The sequence below is a fragment of the Anabas testudineus genome, chromosome 3 (genome assembly GCF_900324465.2).
Source record: "Anabas testudineus chromosome 3, fAnaTes1.2, whole genome shotgun sequence".
Taxonomy (NCBI): Eukaryota; Metazoa; Chordata; class Actinopteri; order Anabantiformes; family Anabantidae; genus Anabas; species Anabas testudineus.
Window position 1 is genome coordinate 22,387,333 of NC_046612.1, and position 26,719 is coordinate 22,414,051.

Consider the following 26,719-nt stretch of genomic DNA (forward strand, 5'->3'; position numbering starts at 1 on the left):
CTACTGCGCTGCCAAATTTTTATGAAAGCCGGCAGGTGGGAGCAGTTAAACATAAGAGAACATGAACATGAAGCTGTTTCTGGATGTTTGTCCAGTAAATGAGTTTTTAAATTCTGATTACACCTATAATACCAGCAATTCGGATCATAATGTGAGCTGAAGGACGGGAAGTTGAGCTTTAATGAAAATGTATGTTTGCTTTAGTTCAACCAGATTTAGTTTCTCCTTAGCTCGTCTGTGGTCACACAGGTCTGTTGCAGTTGTGATCCACATTGGTTTACACAGTATTCATATCTGGTTAAAGCTACATTGTGTGCCTTTGTTCAAATGTGTTCTTGTTGTGGAGAGGTGCTGTTGAGGCCTCCAGTAAAGTCAGCCTCACACAACTGGCAGCAGTGCAGAGATATTCACATCTAAATAAGGTGAGCAAGGCTCGTCCTTCTGACCAATCAGGAAATGTTAGTGGTTACTGCTTGATGAGAAGGTTTTGCAGCATTCTCATATATGTTATAATTTGATAATGAGCAATACCTACAGGATTATGCAGAGCGTGGCAGAGAGCACAGCAGATGGTGGAAGAGCTTGGCAGTGCAGGGAGGAGGGCTCAGCAGAGACGAGTAAAATGATTCTCACGATAGCACTTGCTTAAGGTGCATATTGTAGCTTTAAATACATATGTATTACACTATGCACTACACTATATCAGGAGCTTTGTTTGGTCTCAACAGGGACACAAGCGCCCCTGCAGGCTCCTAGGCACGAATGGGGCTTTTGTTTTTAGTCCAGTTCTTTGGTATTCATCATATTGATGCTATTACTCAAAACAAAACTTAGTATCTGTGGTATTGATGGTTTAGGGATAGATCTCCCCAACCATTATTGGAAGGACATTTGTGACATCCAAAATATTCTTGGGGACATGCCACTACTGTCCATATGCAATACAATAAGATCACAGTGCATGTGTTAAAATCAGCAGGGCTGCTTTTTCCTGTCACCCTAAATAAGGAGAGAAACAGCTCATTTCAGTATAACTTAAGATATTATATATATATATATATATATATATATATATATATATATATATATATATATATATATATATATATATTATTATTATTATTATTATTGCATGTGGCCGACACTTTAGAGGCTACTTTCACAGCCACATATTACTTACTGATGTAGTTTGGAGGAGTAACACATGCATGGTCACCATAGAGAAGCAGAGACATTTGTATATGTTCAAAATCCAACCACAACGTGTTTAAAAATCTGATTTCACTGTCTTGAACACTTGGATGCATTACACTATTGGACAGCTGTCAAGTGTACAAGTGGTGTTAGTTGTATGCAGGAAAAATGGAGGACAAGCAAGACTGAAACCAAGTAAAATATCAATAGGACTGCTGGGTGCACTGCTGGGTAACATGTAGAGTAACACTGGTAACACAACCACTGTTGCATAAGCCGACTCATACTGTGGATAGTCCATTATTCACATATACAATCAAACAGTCATGCTTTCCCTGTAAAGGCACTAAAAGCTGACCACTGCATAAAAGCAAAATGTCTGTTTGCGATCACAAATTCAAAAAGTGCTGCTGAAAACGTGTGGCAGCTATAAGCGCTTCACGCCAGCAGGGTAACATTGCTGATGTTGAGATTAATGTTGAACTGAAAGCAGCTGATTCTGAAGGCAGGAGCTGAGTCATTAATGCGACCAGCGAGCAGACATGACGGATTTCCCTTGCGAGGCTCTGCTTATTCACAACACTGTTGCTCCAGACTCAGACAGAGAGAGCAGGCAGAAAAAGTCCACACACCAGAGTCTCATGTGCTATATGGTTATTGGCAACATAGGTGGGATAATAGTAGTCCAAAAGTAGAAATGCTGTTGGAATAATATAGTTGTATTCACTGTAGGTCAGAGAATACAGAAACAAGAGGAAGTTTAAATTACTGACTTACTCACTGACTTACTTACAGCTGACTTACTGTGGCGCTTGATTCGCTTCATTCAATTAACACATTTCAACACAAGGACTTAGACAGAATAAGAACGTGCACCTGTGGAAAGACGCCACTAAACCACTAAACGGCTGAATCCTTGTCAATTATCCAATGAGAGGCAGATCTTTCAACAATAGATGTAATAAATACAATAAATCATACAAAGAGATGGTGGAGCACACTTGCTGCAGCTCTGGGCTCCTTAGTTTGTTGTTCCTGAAGTAAAGCATAAAAATAAATAACAATTTTCTTTTGGTTTATAACTTCATAGACTCATGCAGATCTATTGGATTTATTATCTGTTTAATCTGGAATTAGAGGAGTTTGTATTAACCTCCTCGGTGAATGGAGAAGGCCCTTTTGAGTTTATCATTCCTAAAACTTGCACATGAAAGGAATAAATAGGATATGAATTCTGCTTGTTTTGTTTTGTTTTTGTTTTGTTTTGTTTTTTTGCTGGCTTCTTCCATTTCTTTTTTTTTCTCTTATGAAAAAAAAAGAAATGGAAGAAGGCAGGCATTCTTCTTTACAAGTATGTCATTCTATGAAACTGAAAAATCAATAATATGAAGTTTTAGCTCAAATTTGACACTTGTTCACCTTATTGACATCACACACACATGAAAACCTTTTGAATCAACATACAATGAATGTAAGCCTGCTAAACGGTTGTCCACATCTGCAGAACATAAGAAACCATTTGTACACGTGCCACCATATTAACAGAGCTAATGTGCTGAACCACATCTTGTTTCTACAACATCTTAGCATTTATTCACTTGGTGCGCCGTGAAAGTTTGACACTTTTATTCTGTTTCTGTCTGCGCTGGGAAAGGTTTTACAGCAATTTCCCTTCTACAGTGACAAAATATACAAAGCAATATGAGCAGCTTGCATCAATGGGACATAATCTCAACAACATTGTACAGCCTAGTAAAATACTGATGCAATATTGTGATATGAAAAAAAAAAAGTCTAATTTATGGGAGCACAAAATGTTTTCATTTGCAGCACGACTTTATGCTCTGTGATATAATTTAGTACTATCCCCATTTTCATCAAGCTGCTGTCAACAAACAGCACAGAGGAAGCAGGCAACACCTCCCCGTGGACCTGGGCACGTTGTCTGCTCAGAACCTTTGATTGTCCACGGCACATTGAATATGCATGTGGATTAGACTGCTGTGAAAAGATGGATATGAATAACAAAGATGCCATGATAATGCAGAGCCATTCAATCTGTGTCCTGTTATTCTCAGATCCTCGGAGGATGCACATATAAAACGGAGCAAAAACTAAATCAACATAATTCAAAAAGTAATAGAGATGCTATCGTTTTACAATTCAGGCAGTCAAGTAGATACTCTCATCCGGACTTACAATGATAAAGACAGTACAATAATTTTGAATTGCTTCTTTGTCCAATTGAATATAGCACAGAAGAAAGGAGATCTGAGCATAAGAAAAAAGGGATGTGAGGTTTTTTTTTTTTGTCTTGACAGCAGGATTAGAATCAAAGTGTGTCTCTTTGTTATTTCTACCTCTTCTCTCTTATCTGTCTTTAAAGTATTTGCTCTCTGTATTTCCGATGAATCGTGTTTTCTTAAAGAGCTTTCTTAATTCATTTGCGTTCATACGGCTGAATTAATACCTGTCGTGTACAAAGGAAACAAGCACAATACAGAACAAGCTGTATGTTTGCTCTCCAACATTAAGAGTCTACGAAATTACAGCCACCTTCCATCTGCTTTGTAAAATGGCCTCCAACACAGTACGGTCTGAACTGGGTGGCAGAGTGATTCGGTGCTCGAGGAGAACACCCCGAGACCAAACAGAACAGATTAGATCCCAGCAACAGCCATCTGTTGTGTTGAAGTGGCCCTGGGCTACTCACTAAACCCCTACCTGCTATCTTGTTCTGTGCTTCTGTGAATATGGGCAGTTCCTAATAGGCAAACACAAAACAGTACAGGCAGAATTTGAGAGAAGTGTACCAGCTTGAACATCAAACTCAGTAACATTAGACTAAAATCCAATGAGAAGCTCCCTGATCTCTGGTTTTGTAATTGCTAATGTGTAATGATAAAGATATGTGGCCACTGTGGTGCCATTTCAAGAAACGCCTGCTGCCATAGAGGGGCTATTTCAAGAGACGCTCAAATGGATCATCTGGAAGTTTAGTCACGGCAACGGGACTTTCTGCTTGTTACTACTCACCTGAGTAGCGTCATCAGTCTGAATGGTTGGAAGATGTGTTTAGTTATTTCCAGGATGAAACGTGCTCCATTAGATTTTGGTTTGTCTAAAAGACAATGGACGTATGGCAGCATTATATAATCAACTATATACAGCTGTAGGTTTTAGATCGATTGGAGGCATCTGAACATTACAAACCCAAACTGACATGTTAACACCCTGTAAGGTTGCTATGGCTAATGTGTGTGATATTTACACATCCGGCAGGCAGGGGGCGACACCGATATTCATTTGGAAGAGTTTTTCCAGTCCACCATGTAATATAAGTCTTTTTCCTGCACATCGTTCACTAGATGGTTACTCTCTTTGACTTTCTACAATCTGGTGTTTGGTGGGTTTCAGTGTTTTTCTTTTGAGTCAGTTCCCTGGAAACAGCCGCCTACTACAGCTGGAAACTATATCAACAAGTGTAAAGTAAGTTGGGAAACCAAAGCAATGAGCTGAAATTCATTAAAATTCTTGGTAGAGCAGATTTAAACACAGAATTATTCTGTGTGTTTTGTTTGATCCATTTCATCTAAAATATTTCACGCACGATTAACATCAAAACATTGTGCAGCAGGAATTTTGTCCCTTATGAGCTTCTGTATGTTAGTTGTAGTATAGTATGTAGTAGTACTGCATCTTAAGATACGTCAGTGTTGAAAAGAGATTACGTAAAGATGTGGTGATGATGAACATGATGCTACGCTATACTAAAGCATCCCCTCAGTTGAAATATGTGATAATATAAAAACAAGATGCATGTTGCTCCCAGTATCACAAACACCAATATCTCCTGTTTCTTGGTAATCTTCTCTGATTGTACCCATTGTCTCCAATACTGCTGTCTGTCTGTGATTTACGACTTTGTTGGGATGATCTACAACACTCGCACCACCGCCTTAATGGGAAAATGTTAAATAAAATAGAATGTCTCTGGTGTGTTCCTGGGATATTGATCTACATTCTGCCTCCGTCTCTGTTTTCATAGAGGCAGAGCAGCACTCTTCCACAGCCCAAACACTTCAGAGTGGGGACGCAGTGGTGAAGTAGCACTCTTCTAGATTAAAGCACACGCCTAACATCAATCAGATAACCTGTTTTTCTTTCTGTGTGTGTGTGTGTGTGTGTTTTATGCATGGCTCATAAGTGTTCGCAAGCTGCATTGTAAAGACGAGGCAGGAAATATGAAAAGGACACAGAGGAAGTAGCGGTGATGAAAAACAGAGGAGAGGAAGCTATTTCGCTCTACATTTTTAGCAACTAGGCTGGAACAAGTCATCCTGTAAACCAATCACGAGGGACATTTGACATTCAGAGCTGGTAAATTATGATCTCTCAAGTTTTGCTCAGTGCGACCTCTGTGCAGATGCAATCACACACACACACACACACACACACACACACACACACACGTAGACAGGTGTGCCAGCTTCTGTCCTTCTTTAACTGGGAGAGTCTAGCAATGTGTGCAGTGTAATGGCAGGTGCTGTGCATATGAAGGTTGGAGTGAAGAAAGGTCTATAACGTGCTTGGCGCTCTATTTTCATCCCTGAGTCTGCACCCTCAGTAAGTCCCTCTTTGATAAATACAGGTTAAAATAAAAATATAAAAAAAAAAAAAAAAAAAAAAAATGGACCCACTGCTCTTCTTCACCACATTTGTACTAGTACAATGTGAAATTGTGACCATTTGTCAGAATTATATTAACAGCAGACAGCGTGTGCTGGAGAATATGATATCAATATAAAAGTGACAGGCAAAATTGACCAAATCACAGATATATTAAAAATGATATGCCCTGCATGGAAACTGTATAGATTCAGCACTAAGAATAAAGCCACATTATTCCAGCAACTGCAACTGATAATCCATGGGCACAGACAAGTGGAGAGGAAGAGAGAGAGAGAGTTGTCGAACAAAGGGACATCAGTTCAGTACAAAAAGAAGAGATAAAATAAAAGGAATGGAATTTCAATTGATTGCTTTACTTATCAGTGGTTTCCCAGGGAGTGATCCTCTAGAGGACAGGCAGTTCAAATTATGGAGTGATCAGCCAAACAGTTCCTTCTACTGAGAACTGGAGGTCTCTGTGTGAACGTTATTTAGATAAGAAGGACATATGCATGCTTCATAGTGTACAGCCAAATATCTCTGCACATTTTGCACTGCCTTTACAAGCCTTTGCCGTACTCACCGCAAATTACAAGAGCCTTTTATTTCTCACATCTATTAACAGCCTTCTGCACTTTTTTATTTTTATTGTCCAACAGTCCTGAAATGAAACCTATTCTCATAGTCCTCTCAGAGAACGGTGCTGTGTTCCTGCTGCATTGTCGAGCCATGGAAAACACATACACAGTCCCACAATGTCAGACCATCCATTTTGTTTAGAGGGCTTTTTTATATTCTAGTCATTACCATAGGCTCTGGGCTATTATAGCAACTTGTATTATTGTGTGTGCACGATTGAGGGATTCATTTTCAAAAATCAACATCAGCTAAACTATAGTATCTTGACTGCATTGTGAGAAAAATAACTGTGAAACCCAAGTGGATATGCAATTTTTTGTATCAGGGACTCTGGTGATTTAATTCTTTTATTCCGTGTCTAATTTGAAACTCTAAATGCAGCTCTACACAGAATGAAAATAACTGTCAGCCACTTAACCATTCAGTTCACTTCTCATGTGTGGGAGAGCTATGCTGTACTGAAGTCATGCCAGAGCCGTCAGCTCAGAATGTTTTAACACTGCTAATATTCCCAGCCACAACGCCATCCCGCAGCTGCCCCCCGACTGTTCTGTGTCACCAGTTTGCCGATGAACCCCTGGGTGGAAACTACCTAAGCCTCTGAGTGTCACTGCTCACTACAGGCTCAGCCAATCCACAGCAGAGATTTGGCAGGGCTAAACGTTGTGGGAGCATTGGTCCGTGTGCTGAAAGGTATCAACGCTTCGCACATGACTAAGCTCAAGCGTCTTTGCCCAAAATGAAAATGACTATAATTAGTATGCCATTTTGCCAAGTGTCATCAGGCTATGATCCTCTCTGGATTCAGCTAACTCCATACTGGAGTTACTCAGCAGTAGCTCAAAAAGCAATGGATCTGCAAATCAACGGATGTCATTTTCAACACTGTATACCTCCATCTGTGCAGGATAATAAGCAGAGTACATCAACACTGTCAACCCACAGCTATCATTACGCCATTAAATGTTCTGAATCTTAAATACGGGCCATTTCCAAAGTGCAGTAGCGCCCTGTAAGTGTCTTATTTATAAATTCTAAAATGTATGTATAAGATTTAGAGCAGACAGTCTGCTTTGTTTTCATAGTAACCGAGAATATAAAGCAGCAATAACCACATGAGGGCAGCAGAACAAATTGTAAATATAGCAATTAAAACCAATATGTTCGTGGTTACCCACACAAGAGACACACACACACACACACGTTCACAACATTAAAAACGATAAACGAAGATTCACTCTGCTTTTAGCTGTGTTTGCCCATCACTAGCTGCTAAATGCTCCACTGTGCATTCCAGCGACATGCTACAATTTTCTCTGTGTGCAGTTTGGCGTGAGTAGGTAGCATGGTGGTTTATCACAGCTGTATTGCTTCATGAGAAGTGAGAACGGGGAGAATCGGCCAAAACTGCAAAGTGGAGGCCGATAAAGCCAACAAGTACCATATTTTACATATTTTCACTGAGCTATTATTTATATAAAATAATGATGTGTGTTAACAACTATTTGCTTTACAAGTGTATTTAGTTTTTGCAAACTGTGTCACTTTGGAATTGATTGGTGAAACTCAACAGAAGTTTTGAAGCACTTCAGTCAAAACGTCAGTCAAAATAAAATGAGCAGGGCTGATTTCAGGGACTGTCTTTTACAGTTGTGAACAAGGAGAATCATAGATGAAACAAGACCAAGTCTGTTAGACCAAAAGAGAGAGGCTTGCAAGATTCAAAGCATTAATAAATAAACAAAACACTGAAAGAAAGGAGCAATTTAAACCTAGATAGGAAATTACTTAAAATAGAAGAGAAAGAATCACAATGATCGTAAGCACAGGTAGATTTTCAAATGCTTAAGTCTACGAGAAACTAGATAATAGAGGGCACATCTTCCCATTGAAGACCAGAACAAAACCTTAGCATGATTCAGAGGCTTTCTGCTGCTGTCAGCGCTTATACCCTGAAACTCTTCTTAGGGGCCCACTGTCCTGCCGAGCACGATAATGTTTAATCAAATAAGTAATCGTACAGCACTGGACCTCCGCCAGAAATGTCATACTGCATGCAAATGTGCCGGACCTCTAGACAAGATATATGCAGTGTACTTACATTACAGCCCATCTTGAAACATGTATCATCGTTGGTATGATATCTATCTGATTTTGTGCAAACTGTCCTCTGCACACACAACCTGTGAAAATATGGGTATTAATTATGTAATGGAAGGCATTGTGCAGTGAGGAAAAGCAGGAGAGTGCAGGACACGATAGGTTAGGAGAGGACAGGATAGGATTGGGTAGGGTAGGATAAGAATGAGTTTTGTAGCATTGAATAGGATATAGGTTTGGATAGAACATCATGGGACAAGATATGATAGGACAGAGTAAAATAGGATATAATCTTAATAATCTAAGATATTGTGTAGGACTGGATATAGGATAGGATGGAAATCGGATTGGGTATGGCTACAGGCTCCAGAGTGGGCACATGTGGGTGATGGGGATGATTGCACCTCGCAGATTTGTACAACCGTCTTCGCTTTATGATTAACCTACTTATCCGTACTCAATCTTAATGTTAACAAGACATCACATCCCATATTCGACCACTTCCCTGATGAAGTGTCTTTGAAGTACAATATTCCCTATTGTCTTATCTTTGATGTCAAAGCCATTTATCACCACAAACTACAAAGGAAAGCAAAGAGGTGCTAAATGTCTACCACTGCGTGGAGAGGGAAAGTTAGCAGCAGAGAGAAACAAAGATTTGCAGAGAGACATATTGTGCAATGAGCTGCATTTAAGGGACTCTGATTACAGATTACAGTCCCATCTGTTGTGAACGCTGGTCACACTGTACATGACAGGCAGCGTATTTGATATGGGATGCATGCATCTGCTGCTGTCGTTCCTGTTCAAGACACCTCTCTGAAGGCCAGTGGTGCACAGTGGGACAACTCAAGTTCTGCGGAGACCAGTGCGCTCGGCTTACAGCATGAGGAGTGGATTAAATGTTCTGTGCACGTCCTTCATGGAGCTAGTCCTCTCCAATTTCAGGATATGATAAATCTGCAGCTGAGGGGCATCTCTCCTGGAGAATTCAATTAGGTAAGAAAAGAGAAGAGGATCACAGTGATATTAGAGAGCTGATCGGAGAGCTCCTCAGCCCTCCCAGTAATGAACCGCTCCATTCCTCCACCGTGACTAGATTGATTTGACTAGCCCAGCTCAGAGTTCATCCTCTTCTTAAAGTCACTCTCAAAAGGCTGGGTGTCATTGTGGAGGGGAGAAGTTTTGAAATTTAGAATTGGATTGAAGTTTGACTGAAGGTTTAGATGGAGGGCGGGGGAATGAAGTGCCTGTACACTGCAGATACCTGCCAACATGATAAGATAACCTTTAAGGGAACTTTGTGAACTTTTCAGATCTGGCTAGACTTGATGGATCCTTTGGACCCCACCCCTGATCGATAACACTGCGCTGTAATTACTTCACGTCTTGATTAATACTTAGATGTAATGACTATTCTTGGGTTTATTAATGAATACAGGATGATCTCAATGGCTGTGAAAACTACTTAACATTTGTGCAACTTTATATCTATATAGTGTTTTCTGCCTTGTACTCCACTGTATTGATTTCATAATGTATATAAATTCCGCTCATGTCTCTTTTCTTTATCTCATCAAAGTTTAGATCAATTCACAGTCCTGAGTCTCGTGGATGCACCTAATTGTACAGGTTTAAATAGTATAATTAACTTTAATAGTATCTGATAACAATCTCTATTATGAGATTATGTGGCAAAGGCGCAGCCATTATAACAATTATGAAATGGAGAAATTACCTGGGTTAAATGTGTCTTTATTTTAGCCCTACAATGTTTATGTTGTGGTCTAGCTTGTACTATATAACATTTACTAGATAACCAGCCAGTGCCAGCTTGTTTAACCAGGTTTTCATTTGGACCTTGCCGGAAAAAAATCTTCTTCAAAATGAAGCAATTAATATTTAACATTGACTTACAAAGCTGAAGAGCCAACATTTTAACATTCAAGCCCTTTGTCATTAACAGTTGCTAAAAGCTTTGCCACACGTTTGAAACACGTTTGAGCCTCTGCAATTTTAAACATTCTTTTCTGAATGCAGAAGTCCCATCTTGATAGAAATTCTGGACACTTTAGGGGCTTAAAAGCTTATCCAGGTGAGAAAAAAAAAACTGTAATTACTGGGTTCGGCTTGAGATACACTCCGCTGCACTCCATCGCAGCATTCTAGTCTAAAAGAAGTCTGTCTCTATCTTCCCAGTTCACCATGAAAACTGACATTTAAAGTTCCTTCCACTTCTCTGTTCAGTTTTCATTTCTTTATCTGGCCGTTCTCCGTCGCCCGTTTGGCTCTATCACACTTTGCTGTTTAGATGCTCTGAAGTTTGACCTTTTTATGGGGGTTTGTTATGTTTGTGGGCCAAAAGAAGAATTAGTAGTAATGTAGCGATATGTCTGAAATAAAAAATATAAAATTACTTTCCAGCATAATGAGGTAATGACAAATGATTTTAAAATGTATCATCAGCAACATACCTTTGCAGCTTTCCTTGTATCCTTAGGAATATAAATATCATAGGGGTTTTTCTTCTCACTTTGTAGTGAAAAACTCAGCATAAAAACAATTTGGACTACATTATATATGGTCTGCAGAGTGGCACTAAGTCATACACGTGTAACACAACAGTATTTGTACGACTTAGTACCGCTCTTGTGGCAATAACCCAGAGATACAATGATCTGGTGGTAAACTGAAAGCTGTCATTAAATGTTGAACTAGGGTAACATTAGCAAATATTAGGTTTAGTTCCTTAAACTAGAATACAGTCCCAATGATTTTATTGCCACTTTCTACACTTCTTCTAGCAGTTGTTCCGATACTTGGTGCAGTAGTCCAACATTTACTCAGTGATTATAGTAGAGGGTGGCTGCAAGACATTACAATAATTGGCTAAAATGCTTAAGACCGGTCATTTGAATATGCATATGCACTCGTGATAGATTTTACATCTAGTGCAGGTGCAGACTGGCCATCTGCTGTAGGTGGAGTGTTCCCAGTGAGCAGATTGACCTGGGCACAGGAATGATGATACAATGGGAGAAGATACAGAAAAGAAAGAAATGTGATTCTATATTACAACTCACTCCAATCCCCTGGGTCTGGAAATAGCCAATTACACGGAATAATAATATGAACAATATAAATGCTGATCAACATAAACACAAACATAGATACCGGAGTCCACCAGACCTAAACCTGATCCACCATGGTTCACACTGGTGCAGTATTTGCTGCCTATTTATAGTTGGGTGCGCCACTTCCTGAATTGGCACTACACAATGGCAACATGCTGCTAGTTCACAAGGTGCAGGTGTAATTTCACAGGATAAAGATCTGGTATGATCATGTGTATGAGAATGTGAACTGCCTGTATGATTGACTATTTAAAAATAGCATACAGTATCTGTCACTGCTGTACTGTTTATGCCAGTACACCATTATTTCTTGTGTCAGACAGTTATCCCAACAGGTGGGCTTCATTTTGTATCATCATGTGAAGTATCACAACACTTTCATCAAACTCAGTGTGCATGTTTTTCAGATATTGTTTTTCTTTTTTTAAATAGCACACAAAAATTAAGGGTTTTATTCTCTTTTATTCTTTGTTTCCTTTTTCTCTGAAAGCAATATTCAGTCTTTTTTGGCACTTCATTCACAATCATACAATAGCATTTTACAGCTTTTTGTAATAGTAAACTGAGGTGGGTGCCAGAGAATGGAGTGGGAAAGAATGTAATTCCAAAAGAAGGAAAAAGATTTAAGAGTATCTATCAGTTATATATAGATATGCTCAGTTTGTTAAGGAGCACGGGGGCGCAGGGGGTATTACTTTGAAAAAAGTGCAGGGATGCTCTATAATTAGACAAATATCCTTATATAAATGTCTGTAAGTGAAGTGAAGTAGAAATCAAAGCAAACGTGAAGCTGAATCATCTGTGTGAGACTTCTCCACCTGATTCTGTGCTAATTAGAGCCCCCGATGCATTTAAATTTCATTACGACACCTGCAGCAAATGAGCAAAGGTCACGGCTGGTGCTCGATGCAGCCACAGTGATATTTAGTCGTGGAGTGATATTTAGTCAAGAACAACAGAATGCTATTGTTGCGAGAACACAGACGCTGGTTAACATGGCTGACGGTGAGTGGAGGTGTCCTGTTTTGGGAAATAAAAACATGGCGGGGTGGAGGAGAGGTGCTGAGACAAACAACACCAGCGTCTCCTCAAAACAAAGGATCAAAGACTTTTGGTTTTCAAAGGTTTGAATTATTCAAAATGTCATCTCTGGGGAAGATGATTAAGATTAGAGATGGATCTACACTATATTTGCCAGGGTGAATACAGGTACGAGCAAATTTAAGAAGACTGTACAGATATGGGTAATTAACACCTTATATAACCACGCATGTCCTTCACCAAGACAGGACTAAATCATCCAGTGGACAAGTTCTGTTAACAACTTGAACAACTACTGCTCCACCAGCTGACACTTCTCATGGACTGCTAGTACCGTAAAAACTTTCATAGCTTAAAATAATAATTAAATTTAAATTAAACAATAAGATTTTAAAGGAATAATTTAGATCATTTTGGAAAAATTTGCTTATTTACTTTCTCGTGAGTTAGAGACATGTTAAGAGAAAATTGATGGATCTAGGAGTGAGTTAGTTTAGCATTAAGACTGAAGGAAGAGGGAAAAACATTCATAAGAAACCTTGGAAATACTTTCCTTTACATTCTGGTTTGTGCATTAATTAAACTAGTTAAATAAAGAGTTGAAGGGAAATTCATATGTGCTGTAGATTGTTGATCTTTGGTGTGAGTCAAACTACTGTAGCTGGTTTCACCTATTTCCAAACTTTATTCCAAGCTAAGCAAACAGGCTGCTGTCAGTAGGTTTATTACAGGCACGAGAGTGGTAGCAATCATCTCATCAAACCGATGGCACAAAAAGAAAGCAAAGAAGGAAATTTCCCAAAGTCACTAAATTAGATAGACCAACAGTTAAACCATCTGCAGTTTGTTCTTTCATTACATGGAACCAAATCTGTTCTTTTTTGTGACAAAAGAATACACAGCTGAATGGATCCAGATCAGTCAGACATTTAAAAACCCACAACTCAGACTCCACAGAGGAGTACTGGCAACTAGTGGCGTTAGATCTCTTAGATTTGCCCTAACAATCCAGAGCAGTGACATTTGAATTTACTTAACAATACACAAGCACTAAAAAAACATCTATAATTCTATGTCTCAGGCTAATCAATAAACATCAGCGTCCTCAGTTTTAGTGAAACGCCAGCAGAATAAGAAGCCTTGGAAAGTTCTTGTTAAATTCCTCCATGAGATGTGAAGTGCAATAACATCTGGTCCTCGCGTAGTACAGTTTTCACACAAGTCTACAGTGTCGACCAATTACCTCCAGTAGGAAGGATGGTAGTGGGGAGAAATGGAGCTCAAGGTTGTTGAATATTTGATTTGTTTGCTGTTTTTCTTCCTGCTTCCATTTAAGTAACTGCTTCTCTCAGACACACACGCTTTAACACACACACACACATACACACGCAGTATTTTAACTAAATGAGGGTCCGGGAGTCCACTTGTAATTTATCCAAACAGAGGGGGTAACCTGAGGACAAATCACATCAATCTACCTCAATATGCAAAGAATAAGCAACTGGCTGTCACCCTATGTATGTTTTGCAAGTGCTATTGAATGTATGTTGAACAAAACCCATAGAGATACACACACATGTGGATGGATTTGAGAAGTACACTGGCTGACATTGGCATAAGGGCCAGACTGGTGTCAGTGTTCCTGGTTCGAAAGTCAATCACATAACCAGAAACAGTTGTCAAGTAGAAGAAAAAACTACAAACAGACTCAAAAGAGAACCAAAATGACTACAAAGAGGTGTCACAGAGACACAAAGCAAACACTAAGGGATGCAAAACAAAGAAAAGGAGACACAAAGTGACACAAAAGAGATGCAAAACAACAAAGAGATGCAAAGAGACTACAAATAAGCTGCAAAACAACCGTGAAGAGACACAAAACAACTGTGAAGAGACACAAAACAACTGTGAAGAGACACAAAACAACTACAAATGATGCAGTGGTCATGTTGTGTGTAGAATGGGTGAGGAGGGAGGGTGTCTCCATAATCCATCTATGCACCTTAAATTATTATGTATTAAAAGTGGAATAATTACTTAGGGTCCTCAAACTCTGCCCTCAAAGAGACCTGAAATCTGAACATTCAGTCACTGACACTCCTACTGCCTCCTTTCCATCCAACTATCTTGATCTTTCCAGTAACAATAAACACATTAGTGAATGCTTGACAGGTGATGGCTTCCTCTGGAAATAAGAAGCCTCCACAGTTCACGGTGTCAAATGTAGACAGCTTCTGTCGCAAGTCACTACTCTTCACTGATGTGCCAACCAGTGTCTCCATCAAAGACTTGTCAGAAAAGAGATGCCGGTTTCCCTCACAGAGGCTAATTTAGCTTAAGCACCAATTTGGTTTGACTCCCAGAGGTTCCACTCATGCTACTAAGTATGTTGTTGTTGTAGTTGTTGTTGTTGTTGTTGTTGAGCTCTGTTGACTCTGTTGACACTGACTCACATAACGCGGGTACCTTGTGTTAATAATAAATTATACCCCAACCTCTGTGTTTCTTGAAGCGCATGAAATATAGGATGATGAAATTAGGTGAAATCCCCTGTGCCTCGATTATGGCTGTATAATGTCAAAATTTGTCAAAAGTTTGTGTTAGTGATTCAGCCACTGAACTGTGGACTGAAAATATTTGAAGTCATCTCTTGTATTATTGTCAGTATTAATTGAAAAGTATAGGAAAAGTACACAAATACTAAAAACGGTTTACTTTGCATCACATTAGATAGTGCCGTGTAGAATTTGTTCCAGGCTTTTTATTATAAAACGTATTTATTAAAATCACAACAATCTCAGCTGTTAAATCACCCCTAAGATCAATCTTGAAAACAAGCTTGACAGACAACCATATGTTGAAACTTCCAATTTCACAGCCTCCTTCATCCCCGAAGAACAAACAAAGTGAGTCACAGCAGCAGCTACAAACAATGCAGTCATTCAGCTTCATCAACGAGGCCTCATTCTCCCAAATCACTTAATATTTGTGGTATCCAGCTGAAGATTACTAACCCACACATTAAAAGCCGCAACATCAAAGTCGCTGTATTAAGAGATTCTGTAAAGGATGCTGTTATAAAGCAGGTAAGACTGATGACAGCGGCTCACGGCTGCCAGTTGTCATAGTAACAGTAACCCAACATGCTTTCAAACATACGAGGTCAGGAATAGCTGTGTGAGCAGCTATAGAGGCTTTATCAATGTAAATATAATAATAATAACAAGACTAATAATAATATTTAGCCCATGAAGAGACCGACTACTTAAAAGCAGAATCGGTGTGTGATGTAACAAACTTGCTTTTTGTCACCGAAAACTTAAAATGAACGCTGTGGAGCAGCTAGATTGTTTCTTGTGTTGACAGTGAACATGCAGTTGTGGCTTTTATGCTATTTCTTCGCAGGTTAAAGCGACACGCTGCAGTCTTCGCTGCTGTACGACCTCAGGGTGACAAGCTACAGCAAATCCCCATATTCAGTATTTAATGCTAAGCTAACTGGCTACAGCTTCATATTCAGCAAACAGATCCTGAATCTCTCAGCAAGGAACCAAATAATTGTATTTCACTTCAACATGTATCCTCTGCATTTGCATTTGCAACACAGCAACATAAACGAGCTGCTGTTATTTGCACATACAGTGCAAATATAGGCTCATATACTGTATGTGACATGTGACATATACTACTGTTGCATGTGTGGGTGGGGTGTGCATGAGAAAAATAATCACTATGAAGTGATGTCATGGAGACGATATAGAATCTAAATTATAGGAATGAAAAATATGAGAAATAAGGCTGTTTTTTATTTAGCGCATTAGAAGGAGGTGATATGGGAGATGTGATTCAGCAGGAGTAGAGGGTAATGCCAGGGCCTCCTTAAAAAGATGGAGAATGACTCCGGTATTCTGACTAGAGTAGCAAGGTCACTGTATGAACAGGGAGCCAGCACGAAGGAGAGCCGAGTCCCAGAGGGCCATTTACTTTTAATGTGTTCTCTTCTGCCTCGACACAAAGATCTGTCGGGGTCTTAAAAACCCCTCCTGGTGCTCTCGACTCCTGTATGGCTACCGAGAGCCATCGGCTCACCCCAAATGATCAGTGAGTACGGCTAAATGGCCTGCCGGGTCCATAATGTTTTGATATAGTGCAATATACACCAATAGTGCACAGAACGGAGCAAATACAGATATCAGACCATTTGAGTTAATCAATAAATTGAGGCTGCTTTGGTGCTCAAGGCTGACATATATAGCTTTCTGTTTTATGGGAAATGTGAAGCTACATTTATCCCGTCCTCACCGTTGATGATGTTGACGGTCAAAAGCAAACTGCCAGGATATTCGAGCCATGAATTCATTATGAGAGTTTACCACCAAAACACGAGCGAACATATTGCCTCACACTGCTCTCACTTGTTTGTACAGATGGAAAACTGATGGACGGCCGAGGGCAGCTCGCCGTGCTCGTGTTTGGGTAATGTGCCGCTTTGCTTTGTCAGAACAAAGAAATGCCGAAAACACAAAGCAAGTATTTTTCCAGTTCACAGCTTACCAAAGCCTGTGACCTTAAGATGATAAAATTAATAACAAAAATAATTAGAGTAATCGTGCAAGGCTGGGATAAGCTCCAGGCTTCAAATAACCACTGAACAGAAGCCATTTGAGGTCACACTGAGGCTTGTTGAAAGGAGTTTCTGATGCAGGCAATGACAAACAATGCAGGACTATACTGTGATAAGCAAATACTGTAGTTGAAAGTGTGTTTAAAGCTGAACTATGAACTTTTGTTTTATAATAAGAAGATGTAATGCTGGCAAATAGCATCCATACACATGCATGCTCTTACTGGAGAACATGGCGGAAGCTTAGTGACAACTGAGAGAGCTGCGTTATTCACACAGCTCTGCCAGTCAGCGCTGACATGGAGGACAGTGCGGTGACTCATCCTACTTGATAATACATGATGATTGATGTTTTTTGAAACACAAAACATCCTTCATGAATACCAAGCAGGAGCTTTGTTAGAGAGCGAGAGGGAAAAGCGAGAAGTTGGGGTTTTCAGTGATGTCTGGTGGGAGACGACACACGCTGATGGACACGGCGGCGGTCAGACATACAGCCTCACCTGGGAGCAGGTTATCTCAGAGGAAATTAACAGTGAGTGTGTGTGTGAGTGTGAGTGTGAGTGTGTGAGAAAGATGAACAGACAATGAGAAACAAAGGAAGGAGAAAGAGCCACTACCATCACATAAACGTCTTCTGCTATGAATCATCCATCAATAACACACAGAAGAAGGAATTAGTTATTATGCTGCTTCAGTGTGGATCCACTAAACCTACAGATACAATGTTTAAACATGATTAAGTGAAATAAATCTTTAGTAAAACCTTACGTTACCTCATTAGACCCCAAACCATGTCTCGTGTTCATCAGTGGATATCGAACAGCAGCAGTTACTGCACAATTGTAGCCGACTAGCATTCACAAACTGTAGCACATCATGAATTCCAAAAATCCAGTAAACAGCATGCATGTAAGTAGATGTAAATTGATTGACTATGCACAAAGGAGACATTTGAGTGAGGCCTATTTTATATTTTTCCATGGCACCATGGAGCGAATTGTATTTTAACTAGGTGGATACATGATTTTGTCTGCTACATTGTATCTCACAAATTTGACATGATAAACTGTTGAACAGTGCGGCGACACTGACTCATAATCTGCTGTATAAAAGCAGAAGCTCAAATAAATGTCAGCAGAAAGCCCCTGGAATGCTGCTGCAAGGCTTTAAAGGGTTTTTCTAATCCTGGCTGAAACAGCAGAGCCTTCAGTATTTTTCACCCCTCGATCCTCAATGCATCTTTTGATTATTAAATGGGGGGGAAGGTGCTTCATTAGTATGCATCTTTTAAGGCGCGAGGGCCGCCTGCAGATGCAGGAGTTGAGGTGGTGGGGGCGTGGGAGAAGCTGGGTCAGTCACATGTCTGGGACTTCTCACAGCATCCCTGCATGCAGAGGATCTGAACCAAACCGCCACTCTCTCCTCCTAATTCTCAGATGGCAGTCGTGACCTACTTTCTACAAAGAGGGGCTCATGCAAACTTGATGATATGCTTATAACAGAGGAGCCCGAGTTGCACTGCCTGAGGTGAACCTCGCAATGTGGAGTCAGCAGGGGGTCTGTATGGCGAGGACCAACTCGCAAGACGGGTGTTAGCAACTCTGTCCTCGGTGACTAAGCGACATTAGTGGTGCTGACACCGACGCAGTGTGAGATGCAACAAGGATTTTGAACATTGTCATGCTCACCTGGACCCCATTAGACAAGCACTTCATTTCTAAGTCATTTTATAGCTTAAGACAGGCCAATTATTAATTTATGAATCCGAATAGCTCTCTTATAGCACTACAATGACAGACATAAAAAGTGCCCTCCTTGCTTCAGTATTAACTAGTGCTGCAGCCACTGCAGACATTGCCTTTCGAAATTACTGTACTGTAGTCACGTTAGCAACTGAGTAAGCAAAAAGGTATGTCATCTAATCTCATATCCTGCTACTTCTTAAAGGCCCAGATTAGGGATTGAGCCATAATAGAGTATCGTAAACTGCAGAGTGCCAAATGCTGGCATCGAATGCCTGGCCAGATGCCTAACCGTGCTCACTTGTTGTTTGATTATAAAGTTTGTAACCAAACTATTCTTTTGGGCCATGCGTCTTGTGTCTGCTCATCTTCTGATGCTTGATTTAAGAACAGACCAGACCTTGAAAATAAATTTCGCACTTAACCAAGAACCACTCAAAAGTCCTTGCTGCATTTATGCATCAATCAAGCTGATGTAGCAAACAGTTGCTGTCTACTGCAGTCTCCTGCTGCTGCTTACCAAACCATTTTTTAACAATGATAGCGTAGACTGGTTGCCAAACGCTACTTTGGCACAGACAAAGCATGTGTATTAAAATGCTAACGCTATATTGGTGACCATCAAATATCTCAAAATCTCACAAATCTACTTACCAACTGCAAGTGCTGACAGTAAAAAGATTATTCAAAAAGTCAATGAACTGACCTGTTTCTGAACATTTTCTCTCAGAGCAGAAGGAGAACTGCAGCAGTTGTGCAGTAAGATTAATTCAGAGTGTGATTCTTATCACATATCTAAGGCTGATGTCAGACAGGTGTGAAGCTCTGAGCTATATTCCACGCGAGCAGCCAACGCAGTGTAAGTGAAGTTTACGTATAATTTATTTGTGCCTTCAAATGATACTAACTGCAGATCACACAAAGCAACCCAGCAGGTCTGTAAAAACACATGATCCCTTAAGAGTGCAAAAGGAAACTCAATAAAATGAAAGCAACAAAGAGAAAATGCCAACACGACAAAGACAAATAAAACAAGAAGACGAACAGATACCAGAGAGCCGGGCATCAGAAACCCACACATCAAGAGTTCACACAGCAGAGTCGAGAGAAATGGATAAAGAACTGGTGGGAGGGAAAAAATAGATATTAAATATATTATCAGTGAGGCGGGGAGTGTGCTTCAGTAAAAATGAAGGAAGAGTGCATGTGGATGGAGAGGGATGCACGCTTCCCTACATCCATCAGACAGCTCAGATTAGGGGGTGGAACGAAACCCTTTGACTGGGTTCCAGCTCACTGGGCTTGAGAAACCCTGGAAGTTGTCAATTACTATCCCAAAGATATTAATCAAATCATGAATCTAAATATCTGCCATTCACTCAGTCGGGGTTACATTATCAAATATTCAAAAATGACTTGATTTCTTATAAGTCTCATATTGAGGAAATATAGAAAATGTCCCCTGGAAGGTTTTATGTCTCCATCGGTGTTCTAAAACCACGGCACTCTCTACTGAGCAAGGTAAGCACTGAAACAATGAATTCACCTTCAAGCAAAACCACAAGGCAGAGAAATACATGTTCTCCAGTTTTTACAGAAAAAAAATGCTGTTCACATTTAACTAATGCATTTTCCATTACTCACTCCACTTTTTTGCATTTATTTTGCGCATACATTACTTCATTAATGTGATGCTCCATATTAAATACAAATGAACATTAGTTTAGTCATCACTAGCAAAACTACTCAGGCTGCAGCATAGATTAAAAGAGGTGGTATGGATTAGAAGAGGTTTTTTTTTTACCATATTTTTTTAAGCAAGTGCACTTTATGTAATGAAGACTGTCCCTCCTGATGATGTCATCAAGGTTATCTTGGCTTGAGCATGAGACTCCAAACCTGCTCTGAATCAGTTCTGACTATTGGTTAAATTTCTCATATCTCGCCTCAGGTCATTCACTGTAAGAGCAATACTAAAACTGTTGTAATGGCCCTTTAAATACACAGCCCAAATGTGCACAAGATCTATTTCATTGTGGGTTCACCTGATCCTCCAGCACTTTAGCAAAGACTCTCTGAACAGGAAATACAGCACTCCACAGTTTCAGTCAAACTCGGTGAGAGTTTTCTCGCCTGTTCCCATTCAGAAGCCTTACGCAAGATTTATACGCCGTAGCAGATATAATACACACACAGAGTACTGGATGTGGGCTGCAGTGTAGTTTTAGGAGGTGGAGAAAACACTGATGCAGTAATATTCAGTATCCGAACCTGGGGACACTTTCAGCCCACACAAGTCACCTGAGCAGACCTTGGAAACGTTCCTGTACGGAACAAGATTCTTTGGCAGCATCTGCTAGCTGGCAGGTTTCATATAACATGTGTAGTTGAAGGTGTCCAAAGGTCGATACTTTTAAGTGGTGCTGAGCTGTTGTCGATTTCAACAAAGAAACTGATTTGAAGGAAGCAGTGTAACTTATATTAATTGTTGAGTATGATGTGGCAGATGGATTTTATTCAATCATAAAGTCATCAGTCAGATGGGACAGCTTTGATTTATCCCCTATCCTATCCTGCTACAGTGGATCGCAATCTCCATCCCGTGACCGTCGGAGAGGTCAGAGGTCAGGGTCTGTTACAATATAATTGAGATTTAAAAATCATCCTTGGTTCAGTGTCAATGAAATCCATCCCGAAGCTATAGCTTCACTTCAAAGTGTGACTTCTAACATTTGAAGTTGACACCATCTGTAAGTAAAAGATTAATTATGATAAATATAACATCGTGATGCATTTTAAAGGATCGCTTAAGTCCTTGGAAATGAGAAGACACAGACTTTCTTAGACTGGATTTTCAAGATTTGAAAGATATTAAATCATAAACTTCAAGCCATATTTGGCAAAGTAGATAAACACTAAACCATTTTAGAGTGTGGAGTGTGTTTGTTTGCAGATAAACAGATGGCAATTTTACAAGTCCACATAAATCTCTTTGACTAAAGAAAAGAGTTGGCTTTAAAAAAAAGCCAAAACTGCTTTTGGAGGAGCATTGTCATTTCAAAGGCAAATAGAAGACTTTGGATTTTTTACATTTATTTGTGATGAGAACAATGTGCCCTAATGATCTGCCATAGGATGCCATCTGCCATTGGATGTAACTTGCCTGGTTAAATTTGCACTCGTCTGCTTTTCTCATAATGAAGTCTGCAAAATGCCCACAGATCTCAACATTTCCTTGTAGCTGGGTGATAGAAACTTTTCTCTGAACTGTGTTGACAAAGGTATTTTGGAGTGATCATGGCGCTTTAACACAATCTTGGACTATATCCCTATATAGGACTCCCCTCTGCTCGAAAATATACTTTGTTTATAGTCACATCATTTAAAATGAACGCATGTGCAGAGTCTGACACTAGAAGCCTGCTTCTCCTGCTTACAACACAGTGTAACATGTGTAGGTGGAGGATGTGCATGATGCGGTGACATCACAAAAAGACAGCCAATTACTGTATAGTATGGTACTTATGCAAGCATGATGTGGAAACTTCCAGCGCACAGCCCCTGAGAATGGACTTTTTAAAGTAGGAGACATTGTGTGTACATTTTGAAAGCAAAAATATTGATATATTATATTAAGTTTTTTTTGGCTTATGTATATTTTATATCTGGAGGGAGCTTTAAATAAAACTGACAAGCTATAAATCCCGATAAGCTTATGATGGAAAGTACACTACAGTGTCATGATCTCAGCATAAAAGTAGTGCAGTTTTCCTGGGAGATTGTGAGACGTAACCTAATTTTTCAGAACAAGACAATCCGGATATTCTGCAGAGAAGTAACCAAAGATTTTGGGTGAGTCTGGTATTTTAAAGTCACGCAAACTATTATTTTATACATAAACATTATCAAAAATAAGATTTTTATATATACGCAAGTGGAACAGCTGAATGTGTCTGTAAAAGCAGAGTAGAGGAAGAGGTACACAGGGCTGATTTTTCCCTGAATCCATGCTGCATTTAGCATTACATTGACATTTAGCAATAGGGTGATACGTGCACAGACTAGTCTGAAACCAGCAGATCTCGAGAGTATAATAAAGGAAAACAAAAATGAGGCCAAGCATCTTCACCAGAGGTGGAAACGCTGATTGGATTCAGCAAACAAACATGCACCTGCAGTCAGAGCCGCACGCATCCACACAAACCTGTCAAATGCTTCAGTGTTTTTAAGAATCACGGCGTGGCCTTATCTTATCCACTTCAAACAGTGATGCTCCTTGTGATGAATCTCTAATGCGAGAGAACTGGAAAACTATTATCTGAACTTGGCAGTTTTCTTTGGCTGGCCAATCCTCCCACAGTTCCTGCTAGGAGTCCTCGTTTTCTGTCCCCAGAAATTGTTCCCATCTCTGCCTGTTTCCCTCGTGATGAATGAAATAGGCTTCTTGTTAGCAAAATGCACGCCTTGAACACCTGACAAAGAAATGGACGACCAAGGACAATTTGTACTCTATGTGGTCTCAGTCACTGACTGCTCCGTATTACTATGGATACTGATATTATGTTTTCTTTCTTGTTACCCAACTAGCGTGGAGCGTTATTTAGAGTCAACTCAACGTATTGTGCATTTATAGTATAGTGGAAATGTTTGTTTGCTCTCGTTTTAAGCTAAGATAACTAAGATTAACTACTAAACGATGAAGTGAACATGCGTTTGCACTCTACAAATAATGATCTCTCCATGTGAATGTATAAATGGCCGTCTGATATCTAAGCTGAAGTGACATTGGGCCGTATAGCCTCTGTTGAGCTGTCATTGAGCTGCTGGTGGCGCTGGGTGGAGGTTGCTGTCCATGCTGAGCAGCAAGAAAACAACCAGCCTGCTGGCAAGGCGCCATGAAATGCACAATTAGTCCTGGGTCAATTGCATTAGGGGGTTCTCAAAGGCAAAAAGGCAATCAATGTGTGACTTTGTGCTTATTATAAACTCAATTTTGACATTTTGAAATGAGAATCCAAGAGGTAGATTATTCTACTGATGATCCCAATGGATAAGAGAAGAGATAAATGACTGGAATGTGAGTGGAGCAGGTTTTACAAAGAGGAAATCTTTATCTGAGGGTTACGCGGGGGTCACTCTAATCACTAATACTGCGCTGTGGCCTCTGACCCTTCATCTCTACACGATCCTTTGCTTGTAACGTTGCTGGGCTTAAAGGAGACACTCATTGTGTGCCTGGTTTGACTAAAAAGTCTCTCAGATAAAACAGTCACGTAAATGACTCCACTGCTGGATGGAGCACTAGATTCCCAGTGTTTGGAGGGTACCAGGCTACCCTCTAGTGGCACAGGGAAGCGATGAACCGTGTCACAAATAAGTAGTTGTCTCCCTCAAACAGATAACAGGGTAAACGGGATACTAAAACGGATGGGAGGAAAAGTCCTTTGTGGCGCAACACGACGCGCAGGAAACCGTGCGGGAAATTCCGGCGCATTAACGGGAGCTGTTTACTTTATATGCAAATCAGCTTCATCGACACCAGGGCTCTTATTTTAAGGCCTTTTCTTTCTTACTTTTCAAGAAAGAAAAGCTTTGATGTTGGCAGGAAGGATCGATGCCAGAGAAGGAGGGAGGAACAGAGAGAGAGAGAGGGAGAGAGAGAGTAGGCAGAATGAAAATGCACTTGTGGTGGGTGTGTGGGTGAGGGTGGTTGGAGTAGCTGCCGTCACCATAGCTCCTCTGGTACCCTGCTACATGTCACTGTGTGTAGGGGACAAAAAAAACGCCACAAGTGACGTTTTGAGCACCCCTCTGTAGAGCCCCGCATCATGTGGACGTAATAAAGTTTGTCGGGTCGCTTCGGTCCCAGGGGATGCAGACTGAAATGTCTGGTTGACCTTAGTGCGCCGCTTATTTCTGTTTCATTTAGCACAATCTGTCGGAGCAGTTGCTGAACATGAGGATGGGAATCAAGTGAATGGGTGATCTGAGCTTCTCCGCAACATCCTTCTGTCATTTTGGCCGTGTAGGCCTGCGGTGCCGCTGCGGAGGAGCAACTTTATGGACGCACACGCGCACGCACACACACGCACACGCACACATAGGAAAGAAAAAAAAAATCCGACATTCACCATCACGGTTGAAGATCAGGGGGGTTTGTAGCCTAACAAGGTTTCAAATGATGTGTTTGATTGTGCGAGGGAGAGCGAACGAGCCCGTTCAGCCTCCATACAGGAGCGATTACAGAACATGGTTGTGTCATGAACGGCTCATAAACAGAAGGATAGAAGTGGGAAAAGTCCCCGAATACAAGACAATCAGTCAACAAGTCAGATCAGTGCACAGGAAGCAACAGACACCCTGGAATCACAGACGCCTGACTGAGGACGGGATCAATTCATGATGGAAAAACGCACGGCGGAATCCGCATCTACTTACATGGACGTGATGTTTTTGAATAACTCTGCTATGTCAACACTGGTCCCATTGTTCCCAGGATCTTGCAGGGCGAGTAAAGGGAAAAACCTGCCGTTGTCGGACTTATTGCAATAGATCTCTGTTTGAGAGCAGCTGCAGGTCGGCGGGCAGTCCAGCATGGAGCTCAGATAGTCCTGGAAAACACTCATCAGAAACAAAACCCTCCACCAGCAAATCCGGATCGAATGAAACCATAGATCCATGTCTCCGGGCAAAGAAGGGGGAGAAGAGGTCCCGACGTCCTCTGGGTTAGAACAGAACAGGAGAGAGGAGAGGAGGAGAGTAGGAGGAAGGAAGTAAGGTGGAGGATGGTGGTGCGTCTGTACAGAGGATGCTCTATGTGAGCGTTTCTGCCGTGGATGGATGCTGTAGTGTCCTTGCGCGTCAGAGACTGGGTGAAAAGGAGGGGGGTTAAAAAAGAAAAGACGCAACAAAAAATAAAAAGAAAGAAAGAAAAAACGGAAATCAAAAACGAGGAGGCGAAATAAGGTGAGGCTCCGGGCGTCTTTTCAGTCTAAGATGCATGGTGTTTCCCCCGAATACCGTGCTGCTGATGCCGCTGTCTCTCTCCAAGCAGGACCAGGACGACTGGCTGAGGAGCAGAGACAAAATGAGAAGTTGGAGCATCAAGTCCCTCCTACCGGCTACGGTCATACTGACACCTGCAGAAACCGCATGAAATTAACAGACTGTAGAAATACCTCAAATATACAATCATACATGAATATGTGCTTTTCAAGCTGGAACAAACAGGCATAGTCTTAGTAAATATGGTTGAGCATGTGTAAATACACACATAATTAGAAATAATGTCAATAAAATGGATATAAAATAGAGTAGCCTAAATATACATGGACAGATTATTGAATGGGTCTATCAGGCACAGACCCAGGGGCCTCAGCACCAGCTCTCTGGACTAAGACATGTTAGCAGCATATCTCTAGTGAAAAGAAACAAAAGCACATTCACATGTAGAACTACCAAAAAGATTAAAAACACAGATAGGGGCCTTTTTTTCTTTGAAATCACTCCATTTCAACTGTAGTAAACAACATACTGTACAGTAAGTTTTTATATTTAGCTCTGTTAGTGTA

General features: G+C 40.5%; 1 protein-coding gene across 2 annotated transcripts in view; it reads right to left on the reverse strand.

Moving 5' to 3' along the window:
• ntrk3b (neurotrophic tyrosine kinase, receptor, type 3b) overlaps nucleotides 1–26,064 on the reverse strand; it is a 153,169-nt gene extending 127,105 nt beyond the window's left edge. For both annotated transcript variants that reach the window (XM_026377628.1, XM_026377627.1), the window contains exon 1: nucleotides 25,587–26,064. In XM_026377628.1, coding sequence (XP_026233413.1) covers nucleotides 25,587–25,828 — 242 coding nt within the window. In that variant the 5' untranslated portion in view covers nucleotides 25,829–26,064. The remainder of the gene's footprint in view (nucleotides 1–25,586) is intronic.
• Nucleotides 26,065–26,719: the final 655 nt, after the last annotated feature.